The sequence below is a fragment of the Acomys minous genome, assembly GCF_964271855.1.
Source record: "Acomys minous genome assembly, chromosome: 14".
Lineage (NCBI taxonomy): Eukaryota > Metazoa > Chordata > Mammalia > Rodentia > Muridae > Acomys > Acomys minous.
Window position 1 is genome coordinate 110,972,450 of NC_140496.1, and position 16,818 is coordinate 110,989,267.

Consider the following 16,818-nt stretch of genomic DNA (forward strand, 5'->3'; position numbering starts at 1 on the left):
AGCCGCCTTTCTGAATCAGTTACCTTTCATTGTTATTACAGATTACTCGACAAAAGCAATGCAAGTGTTTGTCTTACAGTTTGGAGTGGGGTTGAGGAAACAAGCCATCGTGCACTTCAGTCATCCTGGCAAATGTGCAAGGCAACTAGCTCATCACATCACATCCCCAGTCAGGAGGCAGATCAATGCTCAGTGATCAGCTGGTTTCCTCCTCCTGCTTTTCCCAGTGAGTGCAGCTGCCCATGCCCAGAGTGAGAGTTCCATCCCTGGTCAATCCTTTCTGCAAACACCTTTACAGACACATCCAAAGATGTGTCTCTTAGATGAATAAATCCAGCCAATTTGACAGTGAAGATAAACTGCCAAATAATCTAAACATTCAAAATTAATTGGTTAGATTATTAGCATTTAAAAAGGATGAATGATTTCCATGTGTGTTGACCAAAAGGGGTGATCAAAATATGCTGCAGGGGTACTCCTAGTCACATTAGAAAAGAGTACAGTGTTCTGTTCTAATCTAGATTTATAGTTCAAACATACATTTAAATCTTGGTTCATTCTATGTGTGCTGAAGATCATTTTATTTTTATTTCCATACAAGTAGATAACCTGTTTTTATTTGGGGGGCGGAGTTCAGACAAGATCTTGCCACGTGGCTTTCACCAGTGTCCTTCTACTCATGGGCATTTTCCTGCCTCTGCATCACAACTGCTGAGATCACAGTTGTACACCACCATAATTTAGCTTCATAACTGCATTTCTGAAGACTTTTTCATAACACTTGTGACAAAAACAATTGATTCTATAAATATGTAGTGTGTGTATATGCAATAAGGAGTCCATATGGCTACATTATATGTATAATTCTAGAACAGTCTCTTTCACTGACCTTTGTCTTAGTTCTTTCCATGTGAGTGTTGTGTAAGCTCTACTTCCAAAACCATCACAAGATTTGATGCTTGCATTTTAGAAAGGACACGTTAAAAACAGCAATGTCTCTCTCTGCCGATATCACCCTGCCTTGAAGATCTCAATAAATGTTAGTTTTTAAATAACAAAACCTAAATTCTGCTAAAGTATTAATCTCAATAGGAAGCGTTCAGAAGCATGCAGAAATCGAAGAGGTGATTTGAAAAGAAACAGGGCAGCCTGGAACTAAGGGCCCCTGTTGGAATGAAGCAGCTGCCCAGCCTTCTCCAATACTCTGGGGAGTAGGGGTGAGGACGGCCCAGCCTTATATGCAACAGGTGCAGTTTAATGTTAAAATATAAATCTGATAACTGTAGAGATTTCGATATGCTGATTGAAACCTCTAAAACTAAGAGTGTCCAAAAGATCAGGTGTCTAGTGGGCACTCTCCAAATGGGTGAAAGATGGAGGATCACTCCTTCCATGAGAAAGAGTCACAGGATCTTCTCAAGGCAACAGTGAGTCTAGTTCTGACGCTAGAGTCTATGGAAGCTCAATATGGTAAAACACATTTATACACCTTAGTTAAATACTGAAATGTGATTGAATCTAAAAGCAAGATACAAATGAGGTAAATTGTTAGTGTATTAAAACATTTTAGAGAAGAATTACAGATATAACAACAGGTGAATGTAAGCTTTAATTTTTTTTTTTAATGAAACTTGAAGGCCTGATCTTTTCATTTCAGTCTCCACTGGTTTATTGGTTAATCAGAGATGCAATTTCATGGACTAAATCAGGGAGAGGGAGACGATTACTGTTACTAATGACCAGATCTCAGATTGCCTAGGCAGAACAGATAGTGACCACTGGGAAGCTGTCTTCAACGGGGAAAGGGGCCGTGGCTTCCTTGCAAGTACAGGGCTGAGCTCAGTCCCCAAAGCTCATATGGAAATGCTTTGTCTAGTGGCGTGGATTTATCCTCCCAGCACTGCAGGCTGGGGAACAAGGACCGTGAGAGTCCCTGGCTAGTCATTCCAGGCCAATTTGTGAGCTCCAGGAAATGCAAGACTGCCTCAAAAGCGGTGAACAACATTCCTGGGATGATACTCAGATTGTCCCTGGGCCTCTTCAATCACGGGTACCCGCACACACAAGGTTTTTTAAAAAGAGGTTTCATTTTGTTTTTTAAAAGAAATTCTCTTTAATACGGGACACTGCGTGTTAGCATTTTAGTCACTAGAGGGCAGTGTTGTTTCAGACCAACAGCAAGTCGACTTTTGCAGATAGCACAGAGAACCAACAGGAATCCAGCCACGGAGCGCCTCAACGTTATGTGCAAGGTGAGCAGCTAAAAAGTATAGGACACTGGGTGGAGAAAAAAATGCTATAACAAGGGAAGGGTTACTGAACCTTTGCAAATACATGTCCTCATGGCAAGCACTTAGTAAACTTTAAGGCCTGGGGAGACAGCCAGACATACCAGCATGAAGACCTGAGCTGGGATTACCAACACCTGAGTAAAAGCCTGGCTGCTGTGCTGGGGTGTGGCAGGCCGTGCCAGGCAGAGAGTCACAGTGGAAGGCACCCAGTGCTGAAGTCTGACCTCCATGCAAACACACACACACACACACACACACACACACACACACACACACACAGATCGGGGTAAAATATAGAGAGGGGGATATTGATGTAAATAAGTCAGATATTAATAAATAGAAAAATTATACAACTAGAGTGGCATTTTTTGTTGTATGAATTCTGAAATGATCTTAAAATTTAAATATATCGTTACACTAGAATTTCACTCATTGATGAAAATATTAATTTGGTTTGTACTCTCTCACCCCAGTGCTTACTTGCTTCTACATACAAGAATGACATCAACTGTTGTTATGCTTTTAAACTGACATTATCGTAGAAAAATACTTTCCCAGTATGAGTTTGGAGTTAGTCCAGAGTAAATAAGGCCATACTTTGGTAAAGACTTAAAACACAAGCTTATCCCTATCCTTTCCCAGCTGTGAGTACCATTGTAAGAATATATATATTACAATACAATATATAGTGTAATATATATTCTTCCTAAATAAAATAAATACCAAAAGATTAAATGACACCGAAACCTGAGAAGAAATCAGCATTGCGATTCATGCAGATAATAACATGTCGGATTTCAACCTTACTTTTCTCAAGTGTCACACAGGTAACCCAAAAACTGTCGAGAGCACTTTACAGAGTTGGACAGGAAGCTCCCTAGAGCTTATGAGTGCCTCACCAGGTGATCCCAGCCGACGCCGCCCTCCGCCTGCCCACTCTCGGCACCGCCCCTCGGGCTCTCCGGCGCGGGAGGAGCCTCGCACTGCGCCGGGCGGCGCCTGTCCGGGACCCGCAGGCGGCGGCCGGCGATGGAGAGCAGAGGCCCGGCCCGCGCTGTCCCCCAGCGCGCGCCGCTGCTGCCCTGCACCTGAGCCTGGAGGTCCCAGTCCCGCGCGCCCTCCCGCGGCCCCGCCACTCGGGCCGGCATGTGGGCGCCGGGAGGCCCCGACGAAGCGCACAACAACCAGTCAAGAGCTACGGTGGACTCCAGCTCCGTGTCCGTGGCCTTCCCCATCACCATGATGGTCACTGGCTTCGTGGGAAACGCGCTGGCCATGCTGCTTGTGTCGCGCAGCTACCGGCGTCGCGAAAGCAAGCGCAAGAAGTCTTTCCTTCTGTGCATTGGCTGGCTGGCGCTCACAGACTTGGTAGGGCAGCTTTTGACCAGCCCGGTAGTCATCCTCGTGTACCTGTCGCAGCGAAGCTGGGAGCAGCTGGACCCATCGGGGAGCCTGTGCACCTTCTTCGGCCTGACCATGACAGTGTTCGGGCTGTCCTCGCTCCTGGTTGCCAGCGCCATGGCCATAGAGCGCGCGCTGGCCATCCGCGCCCCTCACTGGTACGCCAGCCACATGAAGACTCGTGCCACGCGCGCTGTACTGCTGGGAGTGTGGCTGGCGGTGCTCGCCTTCGCGCTGCTGCCGGTGCTGGGCGTGGGCCGCTACAGCGTGCAGTGGCCAGGCACGTGGTGCTTCATCAGCACTGGGCCGACAGGCAATGAGACGGACCCTGTGCTGGAGCCTGGCAGCGTGGCCTTTGCCTCCGCCTTCGCCTGCCTGGGGTTACTGGCTCTGGTGGTAACTTTTGCCTGCAACCTGGCGACCATCAAAGCTCTGGTGTCCCGCTGCCGGGCCAAGGCCGCCTCCTCGCAGTCCAGCGCACAGTGGGGCCGGATCACCACGGAGACGGCCATCCAGCTCATGGGGATCATGTGTGTGCTGTCCGCCTGCTGGTCGCCCCTATTGGTAAGTAGTTATAAGGCTGGAGAGTTTGTAGCTAGCGGTAAATGGAGACTTTCTGGAAGTGACTAGCACCCAGAGCGCTGGGCAGACTGGTCAGGTTTCAACTTCCAGTCCAGAGCTTCAGCTGCTTGCAGAGTTTGCAAGTCCCAGCCTGCCTTGACTTGCCAGGCGCACGTGAAGGTGCGGACAACTTGAGCGCAGAGGTGAGCAGATGCGGCCAGTGCAGACTGAGGTTTGCCCTCCCACGTTATGTGTGGAGATGTGATGACAAATCTAGCCCAACGGCCCGCGTTTTACTTTTAACCCGCTGAGAAAGTTCGGTACCGGAGACAGGCAGGTCAGAGATCTCCGCTCCGCTCAGGCTAACTTTCTTGGCAAATTGTCGCTCTGCGCCAGAGGTGAGAGTCCCCAGCTAGCTTGGCCGGCCTGGAGGAGCAGAAAAGCTCAGTTGCTGCAGCCCCTGGGAAGCCGGTAGGTTGTGTGTACACAGAAGTGGAGGACTCTCCCGTACCACCCACACACAGCAACAGCACCACCCGGTGGTGACTGATCACTGGGGTCTTGTTTGTTTCCGGAGACAAGAGGTAAGGGCTTCTTGGTCCCTGGCTCCCCACACCATCCATCACAGAACTAAGCAGAGGAAGCTGGGCTTCCGCATGCTCCCTATCCCCTACTCTCACATGGTGTTTTTGAGGTTTTCTTCTGTGGCACTTGTAGCTAGAAACTTCTATGGATAAGTGTGGTTTGCTAATTCGCAAAGAATGGATGCTTACTTAAGACTCAGGCAGCCTGGCTTAATAGATGTGCAGAGCAGCAGCCCCATGCTGCTGTGCGCTCAGTACCAGCCATTATATAATAGGCTTGATCCATCCATCCCTCCCTCCCTCCCTCCCTCCCTCCCTCTCTCTCTCTCTCTCTCCCTCCCTTCCTCCCTTCCTCCCTCCCTCCACCCCCCTCTCTCATTTCACATGTGCAGAGAGGCCAGGGGCATCATATTGCTGTGCCGCATGAGGTTAAATCTCCCTTCAAAAAGTTGTGTGGCTCTTCTCTTCCTCCACCCTCCCCTGAGCAGTGACAAGCCTTGGAGAAGCCTGTGATAACTGGCCTGGGGCTGTGCAGACAGGACAGCACTGGTGGGACTAACTGCCCACAAGTGACAGAGTGGTCACTGTGCCGTGTTTACTAGAATCAGCACCAATTTTAGACATTTACTGCTCTGGTTGAGAAATAGGGAGTAGGTGGCCAGGCAGAGGGAAATGAAGCTCCCAGAATAAACACTTCACTGAACTAGCATGGCTTGAAAGGCAAACAGTGTCCAAACATACCACAACCGTTGGGGAGCCCACCTAGTGGTTCAGAGCATAGAGAGATGTCCTTCAAACACAAGGATGGGTGACTGTCCACTTAGATGCTCCCAATTTGTTGAATTTTAGCTAACACTTTTATAAGTTCATTCCTCACTAAACGATTAAAATGAATCCAACATGAGATCATATCAGATTTAGTTACCCATATTCTGCTTGGCTAAAAATGTACCTTTTTTGAAGTCACTCTCATAATAATTGTTACTGTTACAAAAAAAAAGTTGCTCTACTTAATACAACCAGCATCTGTAAGAAGAGACTGGACTCCCTGTTCCACCTCAGGCTGCTGTCCCATCTGTCACACTCATTCTCATGTGGAGCACAAACAGAGCTTCTCTCTCCTAAAACCTTTGCAGATTACATCGCGTGAGAAGCTGTTGAGACGATGAGGTTGGTAAGAAGGGGCTTGCTGGGAAGCAGGGCAATGTTTGGACTGTTTGGGTGTCAAGTTGCCATTTCATTGGCATCAGCCAGTTGATTCAGAAGCCTACTGACTTATTATAGTTTTTTTAAATTAACCTTTCATGAGCAGTGCCCACCAAATAGTACAGTTAGTTGACATAATCGTCAGATTCCTAGACACAGGAACCCTCAGGATGCTGCTCAGACAAGGCTAGGCTGACATTTTGAGTTTGTGTAGCCTGGTACCTCCAAAGAGTAGCTGTAATTGATATTCTGTGGCCACTAAGGGACAATACATTCAAAGCTATGGGTACTATGAAAGGTGAGGTCTGAGGAGCAAGCAGATGCTCATCTCTGGCCCCAGGACTGGACACAGCAGCCTTGGAAGTATTTGTCCTCCGTCCTGGTGAACCACATCCCTGCGTGGTGTCCACACGCCCTCACAGGGATGCTTCAGTGGAGACGCACTTCAAGAGGTGTTTGCTTTAATAAGGCTCACCATGTAGATTGGCTTGGTAGATTGTCTTAGGGGACAATATGATTGTACAGTATGTAAAGCATTGCCAACTGCTAATTATCTCTGTCTGTATCACCTGACATGTTTTTGCATGGTGCTCAAGGGGAATTAAGATTTGAATATGCACCTTCAGAAAATTTGGCTGTGACTTGTTTTATGAAGTGAGAGTGTTAAGAATGCATTGCATTTTGGAGCTTACTCCGATATAATATACTGCTTGGTTCTCTTCCTTCTTCCTCCCTCCCTCCTTCCTTCCTTTCTTTCTTTGAGCACTAGTAATAAAACTGAGGACCATGTGCTATAATTTGAACACTAAATAGACTTAGATGAAACTAGTCAAATGGAACTGGAGAGGTGGTTCAGCAGTCAAGAGCCCTGGCTGCTCTTGCAGAGGACCTGGCTTGGGTTTCTAGTGCCCACATGATAGCTCTCAACTGTCTGTAACTCCAGTTCTGGGGGATCCGGCACTCTCTTCTGACATCTATGGGCACCAGGCATGCACATGCTAACCAGACATACATGCAGGCAGAACACCCATACAAATAAGATTTTTTTTCCCCAGAACAGTAGTACTTCCACAGTTATGAGTGAAACTAAAAACCGCAATGCGAGATAGGCTGCAATTCATGCCTTTAACCCTCAGAGGAAAGTGCTCCTGAAAGAGCTTCCGTGGCATGGCTCAACCTCCTGGCTGACTTCAGTGTGTCCAGAGGCCCAGCCAGCAAGGACCGTGTGCACAGGGGATCAGAGGGATCCATGTGGTATTTCCCCAGATCCAAGTTTGCTACTTAGTCCTGTAACAACAGAAGGAAGTCCTGTAACACCCTCCGCCTGGGTGGCAGGCAGCAGAGCCCTCTGCGTGAAGATTGAGAAGACAGATTGAAAATTAGCAGGCTCTGGTGTATGGATATAGATATAGCCTTGGAAATGGTGAGGCTGGCCGCCACTTTGTTCTGCTGTCAGTTTGTTGTTAGCATAGACCGAGTGGGAAGACGGCTTAGGGAAGGGGAGGAAAGAGGTGGCTGCCTGGATACAGCTCTGGGTGCTGTTGCAGGGCTTCATGAGTCCTCACCTAACTTCAGTCCCCAAAGCTGCCACCAGCACCCACAATACTTGAAGGTAAGAGTGGGCCTCTATCCTATTAGAGCCAGCGTTATGGCCCAAGATTCCTGCCTTCGAGTTTGCTTTCAGTTTGGGTTGTGGTTTGCTTGCTACTTGTTTTGCCTGGATGCAGGGAATTCTTGCCTTAACCATGGTGTGGGAAGCCATGTGCCCTCTTGATCTGCAGTGGACAGAGGTGGCCCTTCTGTGGGGAGAGTGTCCTCAGGGTTGAGTGCTTTCACTTAGGAGAATCACCGTTCGGTGCCGTGCTGTGTACTGACAGATTCTCTGAATGGCACAACAGCTGGAGGCCAGTATAACCTGAAGCCAGGAAGACAAATCATAACTAGAAAATGTAAGCAGTTAAACTTGAGCTTGTGAAAGTATTCCTTGAGCACTTGAGGGAGCAGGATGGTCTACAGAACAGCATCGCTGTGAGCCACTGGCCTTGCACATCGAAAAGCTGCAGAGGTCGGGCACAGAGGACAAAACAGAAACGTGCATAACAGGTATCCAGCTTGTGGACGCCCTGTAGTGCTGCCGGGCCTTGTAGGGCCAGACTTCCCTTCTCAGCCCCAACCTTGCCCTTCAGGGCAGTAGGAAGCCTTCCGGACTCTCAGCATGTGCAGTGCTCATAAGCACGCAGGCTCCACTGTGTGTCTCCACCCTGACTCGGAGACCCAAGATGCCTCCTCAATCTCCCGTGGTTGCTCATCAAGCAGGTAGCTGGGCAGCTTGGACTTTCTTCCTACTGACCACGGGCTCTCCCACTCCCTCTTTCTCTCAGAGATGCAGACTTTCACAGGTAAAGGTGGGAAGTAGGTTTTTTTTTCCTGAGTCCCCCTCCTCAGGGTATCACAGTTCGGCAGGTAAATGCAGCCATTCGCTCTTCCGAGCTGTGGCAGATGGCCGGCATGCGGCCTCTGCCGTGAGGGCCACGTGGGCGGAGGTGTCAGGACAGCCTGAGAACCGTGGCCCAGATGTGCTGTTGTCTCCGGGGAGAACCGTGCGCTCCATTCTTTCACTCATCCGTAGCCACTCCACAGCCCACCTTGTGTTGCTAAGCCAGCCACTGAGAAGCTGCTGTGAGAAGAGCCCTCCCTCACCTTGGTTCACGCTCCATCCTCAGTCCCCTTCAGGCAAGGGCGTTGCCATGAAGCAGCGATTTAAAATGCCAGCCCATTTCACAGGAGGGTTATCATGGGAAGTGAGGTACGCGTGTGTGAAAATCACAGCCTTGTTTAGTGCTTTCTCCTCCATAAAGGAATGTCACACGGCAGTCCGCACCAGGTGACAGAATCCACCTTTATCTTCTGACTTCCAGGACATCATCATCATCATCACCATCATCATCATCATCATCATCTTTTTTTTTTTTTTACAAAAGTGAAAAAAGGCAGGTCATTTTTCTTTTTTTACAGCTTCTCTGGCAAACAAACCGGGAAACATGATGAGGAATCTAACATTTCCAAAAAGAGGCAAAAAGTAAGAAAAGTACCAAACGACATGCACACGTGTTGCTTTTTTGGATGCTGTAATTCATTGTCCCTTTCCTCTCACCATGTCCAGAGCTGCCAGCCGTTTTTGTTCTTTCATCCCTAGACAGTTGTCAGGAAGCCCCTTTCCTTAAAACTTGCTGGGTTCCACTTCTCTCTCTTGCACGATGGGCGGACACTACCTTGCACTCTCGAGCCTGCCCCACACTTGGTTTTTTGTTCGTTTGTTTGTTTGTTTTTGTTTTTCGAGACAGGGTTTCTCTATGTAGCCTTGGCTAACCTGGACTTGCTTTGTAGACCAGGTTGGCCTCGAACTCACAGAGATCTGCCTGCCGCTGCCTCCCAAGTGCTGGGATTAAAGGTGTGCGCCACCACCGCCACTCACTTCCCACACGTGTGAGAGGAGGCTGACTCTTCATCTGCAGCCAGCTCTCCCCACCTCAGCAGTCGCTCTCTGGGTTGGAAGTGAGCCTGGGCCTCCTCTGCGTTGTGCGGCTCTTTTCTAGTCAAGGCTTCTTTACACACACAGAGCTGACGTTACTGTGCACCTGGCTGTTGCTGTAGGCCAGGTTCTGCCGCAGACCTCATAAGGATGGGGCCCCTCTCTCCAGGTTGTCACAGACAGCAAGGCCAAACTGAGCCTCTACCACTGACTCAAAACCCAGAACTGAATTTGCATGAGCCTTAGCTCAAACCACATGTAGGGAACTAGAGTTTTACTGTTTCTTGTGCTCACCAGGCACTTAGAGCACATGGTGCTGTCTGTGGTAGGCCCAGATAGTTCCCGGATGACAGCCGGGAGGGGGGATTACTCTGAGTTACAAGCCAGCCTGAGCTAAGGAAGAAAAAAATTAGGTGCTGTCAAAAAATAAAAAAAAAGAAAGAAAGAAAGAAAGAAAAAAGAAAGAAAAGAAAGAAAGGAAAAATACCCTCAAAAGAAAAAAATTTTTAAAAAAGAAAGAAAATTTTCTTCTTTTTTTGGGGGGGTACCTTGTTCAAGTTGAGAATCAGAGATTGAAAAGGCAAGATGGTGCCTTGGTGGGAATTCTCAAAAATAGCAGCTTGGTGTACAGAATTCCCTGGTAGCTCTTGTTGCCTGCGACTTCACCTGGGCCAGCCTCCTGGCAGATCACGGATGTCATCTCTTGTCTCCTGCAGCCCCAGGCCAGGGTGCAGTGGGGGGCCCCACAGAAGGACTCATCTGTTTCCTTTGTCACTTTATCTTGCTACTCCTCTCTCGTCTCATCACTAAGGCAAAATTGCCACCCGTTCCAACCTTCTTGCCGCTTCCGACTTCCTGTGGCACTAAACAGATAATGTATCTCAGCTGCAGACGTGGTGTGGGTTTCATGGTGAGGGAATAGCACGTTTCTGGGGGAGATGTCCTAAAGCCTACGTGTAATGGATAAGACTACGCTTTTTTTTTTTAATCCAGTCGCTCAGTAAGTATTTACTGAATACTCACTACCATCTTCCACACTGATGGTTCAGGTGATACCCAGCCATGAGGCTGGCTCATATGCACAAGGGTTAGGAAGCTACACAGCTCTGGGGCACTGCCACACCATGTGAAGACACTGTGGTGTTTAAGTGTGAAACCTGCCCAGCTCCTTCACGACCATGACTGTAACAAGGTAGGAGCAGCATCTTCCTCCACAGAGCTTTTGGTAGTTGGCTACACCTGTTCCAGTAATCGAGCCCTGTAGAGCTCTGAGTACGTGATCTGAGGAATGACAGAGTCCTCGGGTGATAGAGAAAATGTAGACGTACCAATCAGAGGGAACCTTTCCCCTCAGAAGTTCCTGTAAAAGGTGTGAGGAAGTCGCATGGTACAGCATTGGGTGATAGGCAGGATGGCAGTGGGAAACCAAGTGATGGGCCGTCAAGACACACTGTAGTCCAGGCATATTGAAAGAGGAGGAGCCCTGGCAAGTGATTGTGGAGTTAGGAATTAGAATCCCCATGACTTCCTGGGTAAATTGTGTGCTTCACTGTATATCAAGGGGTTTACCCAAAACTCCAGCACTCAGGAAGACCAGGTAGTAAAGGAGACATCTCTTTGACATATTTCTGGAATTTTCTTGGTGAAAAATTAAGCTTTGTCTGAAAACCTTGCCTTAGAAAGTGTTTGCTGTTTTGTTTTGTTTTTTCCAAGAATAAGATGAAAGTTCTCAAAGCTGAGCATTGTGTCAGACGGGTTTGCACATAAGAGTTTCCTATTGTCTAACAACCGCCCTAAGTGGGGGCATCAGTAGCTGTGGATAATGAACAAGCTGAATCTGAGAGAGAGAGAGAGAGGCCAGAGAGCTAAGGTGGAGCTGCGAGACCAACGCCAGGGTCACACAGCCAGCCATGAGCCTTGGGTAGCTCAACTCATCCTGGGTTGTTCTTTCTGCTAGAAAAATCACCTTTGCCCTAAACTAGTTGAGCCAGAATCTGTGTCTACCCCTGAATTTGAATACTATTCCTTGGTTTTATAGAACAAAGCTACCTTTTTATAAGGTCAAGAGCCCTCATTTTAAAAATTGACAGCTCAGTCTCTGCAACATTTGGACAAACTGTCAATCAATCAATATGTGTCCTAGCAACAAAATACCTGAGTGTGGACATGAAATCACCGCTGCAAGGTTAGTGCATCCCTACACGAATTCCGGCACACAAGACACACGCAGAGGAAGGTGGAGACTATAGCTCGGAATAAACCAAATAACAGATCGTAATACTAGGTTTAAAATTTTGTGGCACTAAATTTAAGATTTATGAAATAAGAAGTACACACACTTTGAGAATTTTTAGAAAGCATTCTGAGTGTGCCAAAAAAAAAAATATAACTCTGGTTCGCCATGACTCTTCCCTGCTAGGATAGACCAGTGCTCAGTCTCAAACAAAAAAGATGATGGTGTGTGTGGTTAAGTTATAAAGTAAGACTCTTCACTTCCAGCTCAAATAAGCTAAAGACAATTTAGCTGCCACTGAATCACAAGGGTCCTATCAAATGTTGATGGAGCAAATAAAGCGGCACGTCCTGGCCCTCACTGGTGGCCTGTGGTAGAGCATTCTCATAACTTTCCATGCAGAGGAGGCTGGGAGAGTCCATTGTGTACCTTCCCCTCCCCAATCCTCCCATCCACACCCACTGTGAACCAAGACAAAGATACTAAGGCCCTCTGGGGAATAGAGATGGCAGGGTGGGCTAGGTGGGGTTAGGAGATATTTCCACTGAAAAAGCCGAGTCAGCCTCGATCCCACGTTGAAGAAGACACTGAGGGTGGTTAAAGAGGTAGGTTTCCCCATGCCTCTCAAGGAGATCGGGCCTGGCTTCGGCAATGGCTGTACTGCTTGCTGTAGGGTGAGCAATTTGGGCATCTGACAATGTAGCGTGGAAAGGTCACCACTCCCAGCAGCTGGGTCCTGCTGCTGGACTTGATGGGCTGTCCGGCTGAGCGACGTTCACGGGAACACACATTCCAGCCACCTTGGTCACTTTCCCAAACTCCTCCTGGGAAGACAACTGACACAGCTGTTTCTAACAGGAAAAAAAGCAAGAGCGCCTCACAGTAGAGTTTCCTTGGAGATAGAAAGGTAACTCAGAGAAAGCCATGTTTCTCATGTTCTGTCCCTTACAGACCCTATAGATGTGACTTCAGGAGAGTGTGCTGTCTTCGTTTTCAAAGTACATGACTCTGTTTGCCTCACAAGGCTGTCACATGCAAAGCTTCGGCACCAGCAGTCTCATGACCCTTGGGGTCACCCCTCCCCCACTCGGCTTCTATGGGCTTTCCTGAGCTCATGGCTTGAGGAGTCCTGAAGTTTCTAGTTACAGACGGTCACCTTGATAGCATGTGAGTTACAGTTACAACCTGGTAGAACAAACCCGTGGACCTTGTGTTTGTAGAGCTGTAGCCTGCGCAGTAGGTCTCTAGATAAATGTGAGGTTGTAACAAAACTGATATTATTTTCCGCAGTCACATTCCATGAAAGGAAACTTAGAACTGTTTAGAAATTGTTTATCATGATGATGTGGGTGAAGTCCAACAATGTGAGGTCGGGGAGATGAGGCTTCTTGGACTGAGCTCTGAGGGACAGTGTCTCTAAAAGTCATCTCTAAGCTGAGACCAGAGAGGCCAAAGTGTGATGACTCATCTTTATGGCCAAGTTGACTGGACTTAGAATCTTCTAGAAGACATAGCACTGAGTGTTGTCAGCGAGTTTAAAGCTCTATCAAATGGACTAGAATCCTGAGCTGCATAAAAATGAGAAGAGGAGGAAGGAATTTGGTTACTAGTGCTCGCTCGCTCACTCACTTCCTGATGCCATGTGTGCCTCTGGAGTCATGCGGCTCCCGCTGTGATAAACACACCCTTAAAACCCAGAGTCAAAATAAACCTGCCTCTGTCTTCAGCTGCTTTTGCTGAGTGCGTTTTGTTATAGTGGCAAGAAGAGTAACTAACACACAGGATGTCAGAACACTGGGCTGAGGGTGCACACTCTTTCTCAGTGCATTCAAGAGGTAGAAGGAGCCAAAATAGCTGGATGACACAAACAAAACAAACAAAAAACAACAGCCAAACAACCAAACAAAGGCCAAGCGTAGAATGGGGGTGCCACTGTGTCCAGACGCTGGGCTGGAGTGGAGGCTGCAGCACCAGTGCTTGGCAGGGCACCCTCCTCACCCCTCCGTCCCAGAAGGCGACTCTGACCAGAGCTGTCCACAACTGGCTTTCCTGACACACTGAGGGGGAGGTGGCTGCTCTCACTTCTAGCCCATGGTCGCTAAGATTCCATTTTCCTTGGGAGGAGGGGGGCTTTCCCTTTCTGAGACCTGACTCCCCTTCTGGGAACTGTGCCTCAGAGACACACAGGCTAGCAAAGTTTGCTTTGCTGTTTATTGCATTTGTGACTAAACTAGCCCTCAGGATCATCCGCTTTCTTCTGAAGGGGGAGTAACTCACACTCACAAGTTTGTGTTCCATACATTTTAAAAATCAGGGTGGTCTGACTGTAAACAACAGAAGAGTATTGAAAACCACTTTAGGCAATAACAATAAATGGAAGAAGGGCCAGGGCAGGTTGCTTGGCTCCAGCAACAGCAGGGCTGTCAGTTGCTGTAGTGGCTGGAGACAGCCTTCTCCGTGTGTCTTTGGTGTCTTGCCAAGTGTCAAAATCCCCAGTTCACGCCCTGATTCTCAGGAGCCAACCTCAGACATCGCTTCTTCTCAGCTTTGCTTACAGCTTCAAGCTGCTTGGTTTATGTTCACAGTCTGCAAGCAGGGCTTTGTTTTTCACGGTTACATCATCTTGAAGCGCCATTTAAATCCCATGGATCTCTCTCTGTCTCTGTCTCTCTCTGTCTCTCAGTCTCTCTGTCTCTCTCTGTCTCTCAGTCTCTCTCTCTCTCTGTCTCTCAGTCTCTCTCTGTCTCTGTCTCTCTCTCTGTCTCACCTCCCCCCCCCCCCCCCCCCGCTCTTACTCTGCATCATCTTCAAAGACTTCTGTGAGTTTTGCAAAGCTATGATGAAGGCGTGCAGCTGGAGGGTCTTCCAGGAGTGAGTAGGGAGCATACTGAGAGGTCTGCAGTAGGACTTTAAATGCTCAGATTTGATCCTTAAGTGTCACAGGGAGGAGATCACTAAAGGAGAGAAGTTCTTGATTTTTTTTTCTATAAAGGTAAACCTGTAGTCTGTGTCCTCTTGATAAGTTGGTGACTGTCCTGAGGCCGATATGCTGGATGGCATTTTTTTTTTAAATTTATTTAGTGATCGTGGCCTCCTCCAAGATTAGCTTGGAACTAAGAGCAAAACATTTTTTTTAACATTAGCTTTTGCTCTACAAAAGACATGAAGGAAATTCTGAAGCCCTTTCCTCTGGCATCCACTTCTAATTAAATTATGCCATTGATCAGTGTCAGGAAACAGAAACATCTTCTGGCTTCAGAGCCTAGTCTCCTCCCCAGAGTCGGCTCTAGCTAGCAAAAAAGCAGAACCTTGGGACAGCGTGGGATCAGGAGTCAGTGAGCAGCTGGAGGCTTGGCTGGTGTTGGCCGTGTAAGCTCCCTTCACAGAAAATGCTTTCTGCACTGCTGGCTGGTGAACAAACATTCCTGAAGATTGGGGCAGACACAGCTGTGTCAAGGCATCCTCAGAGGCACCAGGCTCCCTGCCTCTGTTTTTTGGAATGGGGGAGGGGAAGGAAATCTCCTAAACACTGTTTATTAAAGTAAAAGACAGAGTTCAGTTCTATCATTGAATTCACGCTCAGAAACATTAGTATGTAGTGTGACTGTCTGTGGGCTCTGTGTGTGTTGCTGGGGAAATGAAGTAGCAGGCACGGTGAGGAGAGGCAGGCAGGGAAAAGGACCCCTGAGTGCCGAGAGCCTCTCAGTCAGTCTTGAGAGAATTTCCCTTCCTAGTATCTGATTTAACATTCACAAAGACAAGCACAGGGTTTCCAGGCCTATGGTTCTGAGCTGCACTGACGCGGTTTCAGATTACAGACCTTCCTGGATCAAAACCCTAGTAATCAGTAGACCAGACTCTTCTATACATGCTGTCTTACCAGCCCTTTTTTTGATTAGCTTGCTTAAACACTTTCTAATCATTTCATCAAGAATAGTAAGGTGAAATAAGTTCATAACATCTGTGTAGGCCAGCAAGCCATCACGATTAAAGACTTCCTGGGACATCCAGCAATTTGTTAATGGATTGGTATTCTTAGGAACATGGGTTTCTCAGGAACGTATTTTTAAAATCCCTGTAGAGGGCAGTGGAAGTTTTATCTGTCTAGCACTAGTCTGTAAAAACTTTCCCTTTTCCCACAATGCCTTGCAGTAAGTGACTTCTCTATATGGGCGTGGCATGAGGTTGGGACAGTCACACAGGGACAGTCTTCTGAGGCCAGTGTTTTTCAGCTGGTCATCTCAAATAGTCATCTTCTCATGCAATGCTTAGAAAGCTGGTTGCTGGGGACCCTTTGGTTAATGCGAAGGTGTTAGTCAAAATTAGGATGGCTGTTTGACACTGAGAATCTTCAGGCATGGCGCAGCACAGCTGACATTTCACCAGTTTCTTTTCTTCTGCTATGGAAAGGGAAACAGCCTCAGAGAACCCAGTGTGATCTCAGTGACTACAACTTGAGACCTGGAATGTTGTTTCTCATGCTCTCTTAGCCACACTAAGATGCTTTTGGATTCTTTAATCCAGAGCCTTGGCTTTGGCCATGCCCGTAGCCTAAGGCCGTGTTCCATGCCCCTCATGTACTCACCTCATTCATGAAAAACTTGGAGTTCTAAGAACAACTCATGCAGAGACATATGACACACAGACATATGAACTCTCCCTCTTCTAAAATTCTCCAAACTGTCAGCTTTTTTTCCTCCTTTCAGTGGGTGTGGCACTTCCCTAGCCTGGGGAATGATTAGCGCCCCCTTTCCCTCCCTCTACTCCTTAGATCCAGGTGTGTTTAACAGTGAAGAATGCGCCCTCGGCTGGCCAGCACTTGCTTTACCGGGCCAGAGTTGTGCGTGTCCTACACATCGCACTTTGTCCTGCCAACCAGACTCTATACAAATGAAGGAACAGCTTTTAAGAATATTAAATCACTTTTTCAGGCCACAAAGCTTAGAAAGGGCAAAGCCAGCCTTCAGAGCAAATCTGTCTGGCTTTACTGCCTCTGCAATTGACAAGCTA

General features: G+C 47.8%; 1 protein-coding gene across 3 annotated transcripts in view; it reads left to right on the forward strand.

The window, feature by feature from the left end:
• Positions 1-1,573: 1,573 nt before the first annotated feature.
• Positions 1,574-16,818, forward strand: part of PTGER3 (prostaglandin E receptor 3) — a 67,612-nt gene continuing 52,367 nt past the window's right edge. Inside the window, exons 1-2 of one of the 3 annotated variants that reach the window (XM_084757071.1) lie at positions 1,598-2,252; positions 3,109-4,256. In XM_084757071.1, the coding sequence (XP_084613197.1) occupies positions 3,438-4,256 (819 nt within the window). In that variant the 5' untranslated portion in view covers positions 1,598-2,252; positions 3,109-3,437. Of the gene's footprint in view, positions 4,257-16,818 lie in introns of all 3 variants that reach the window. The other 2 variants (XM_084757073.1, XM_084757072.1) reach the window with 2 other exon arrangements.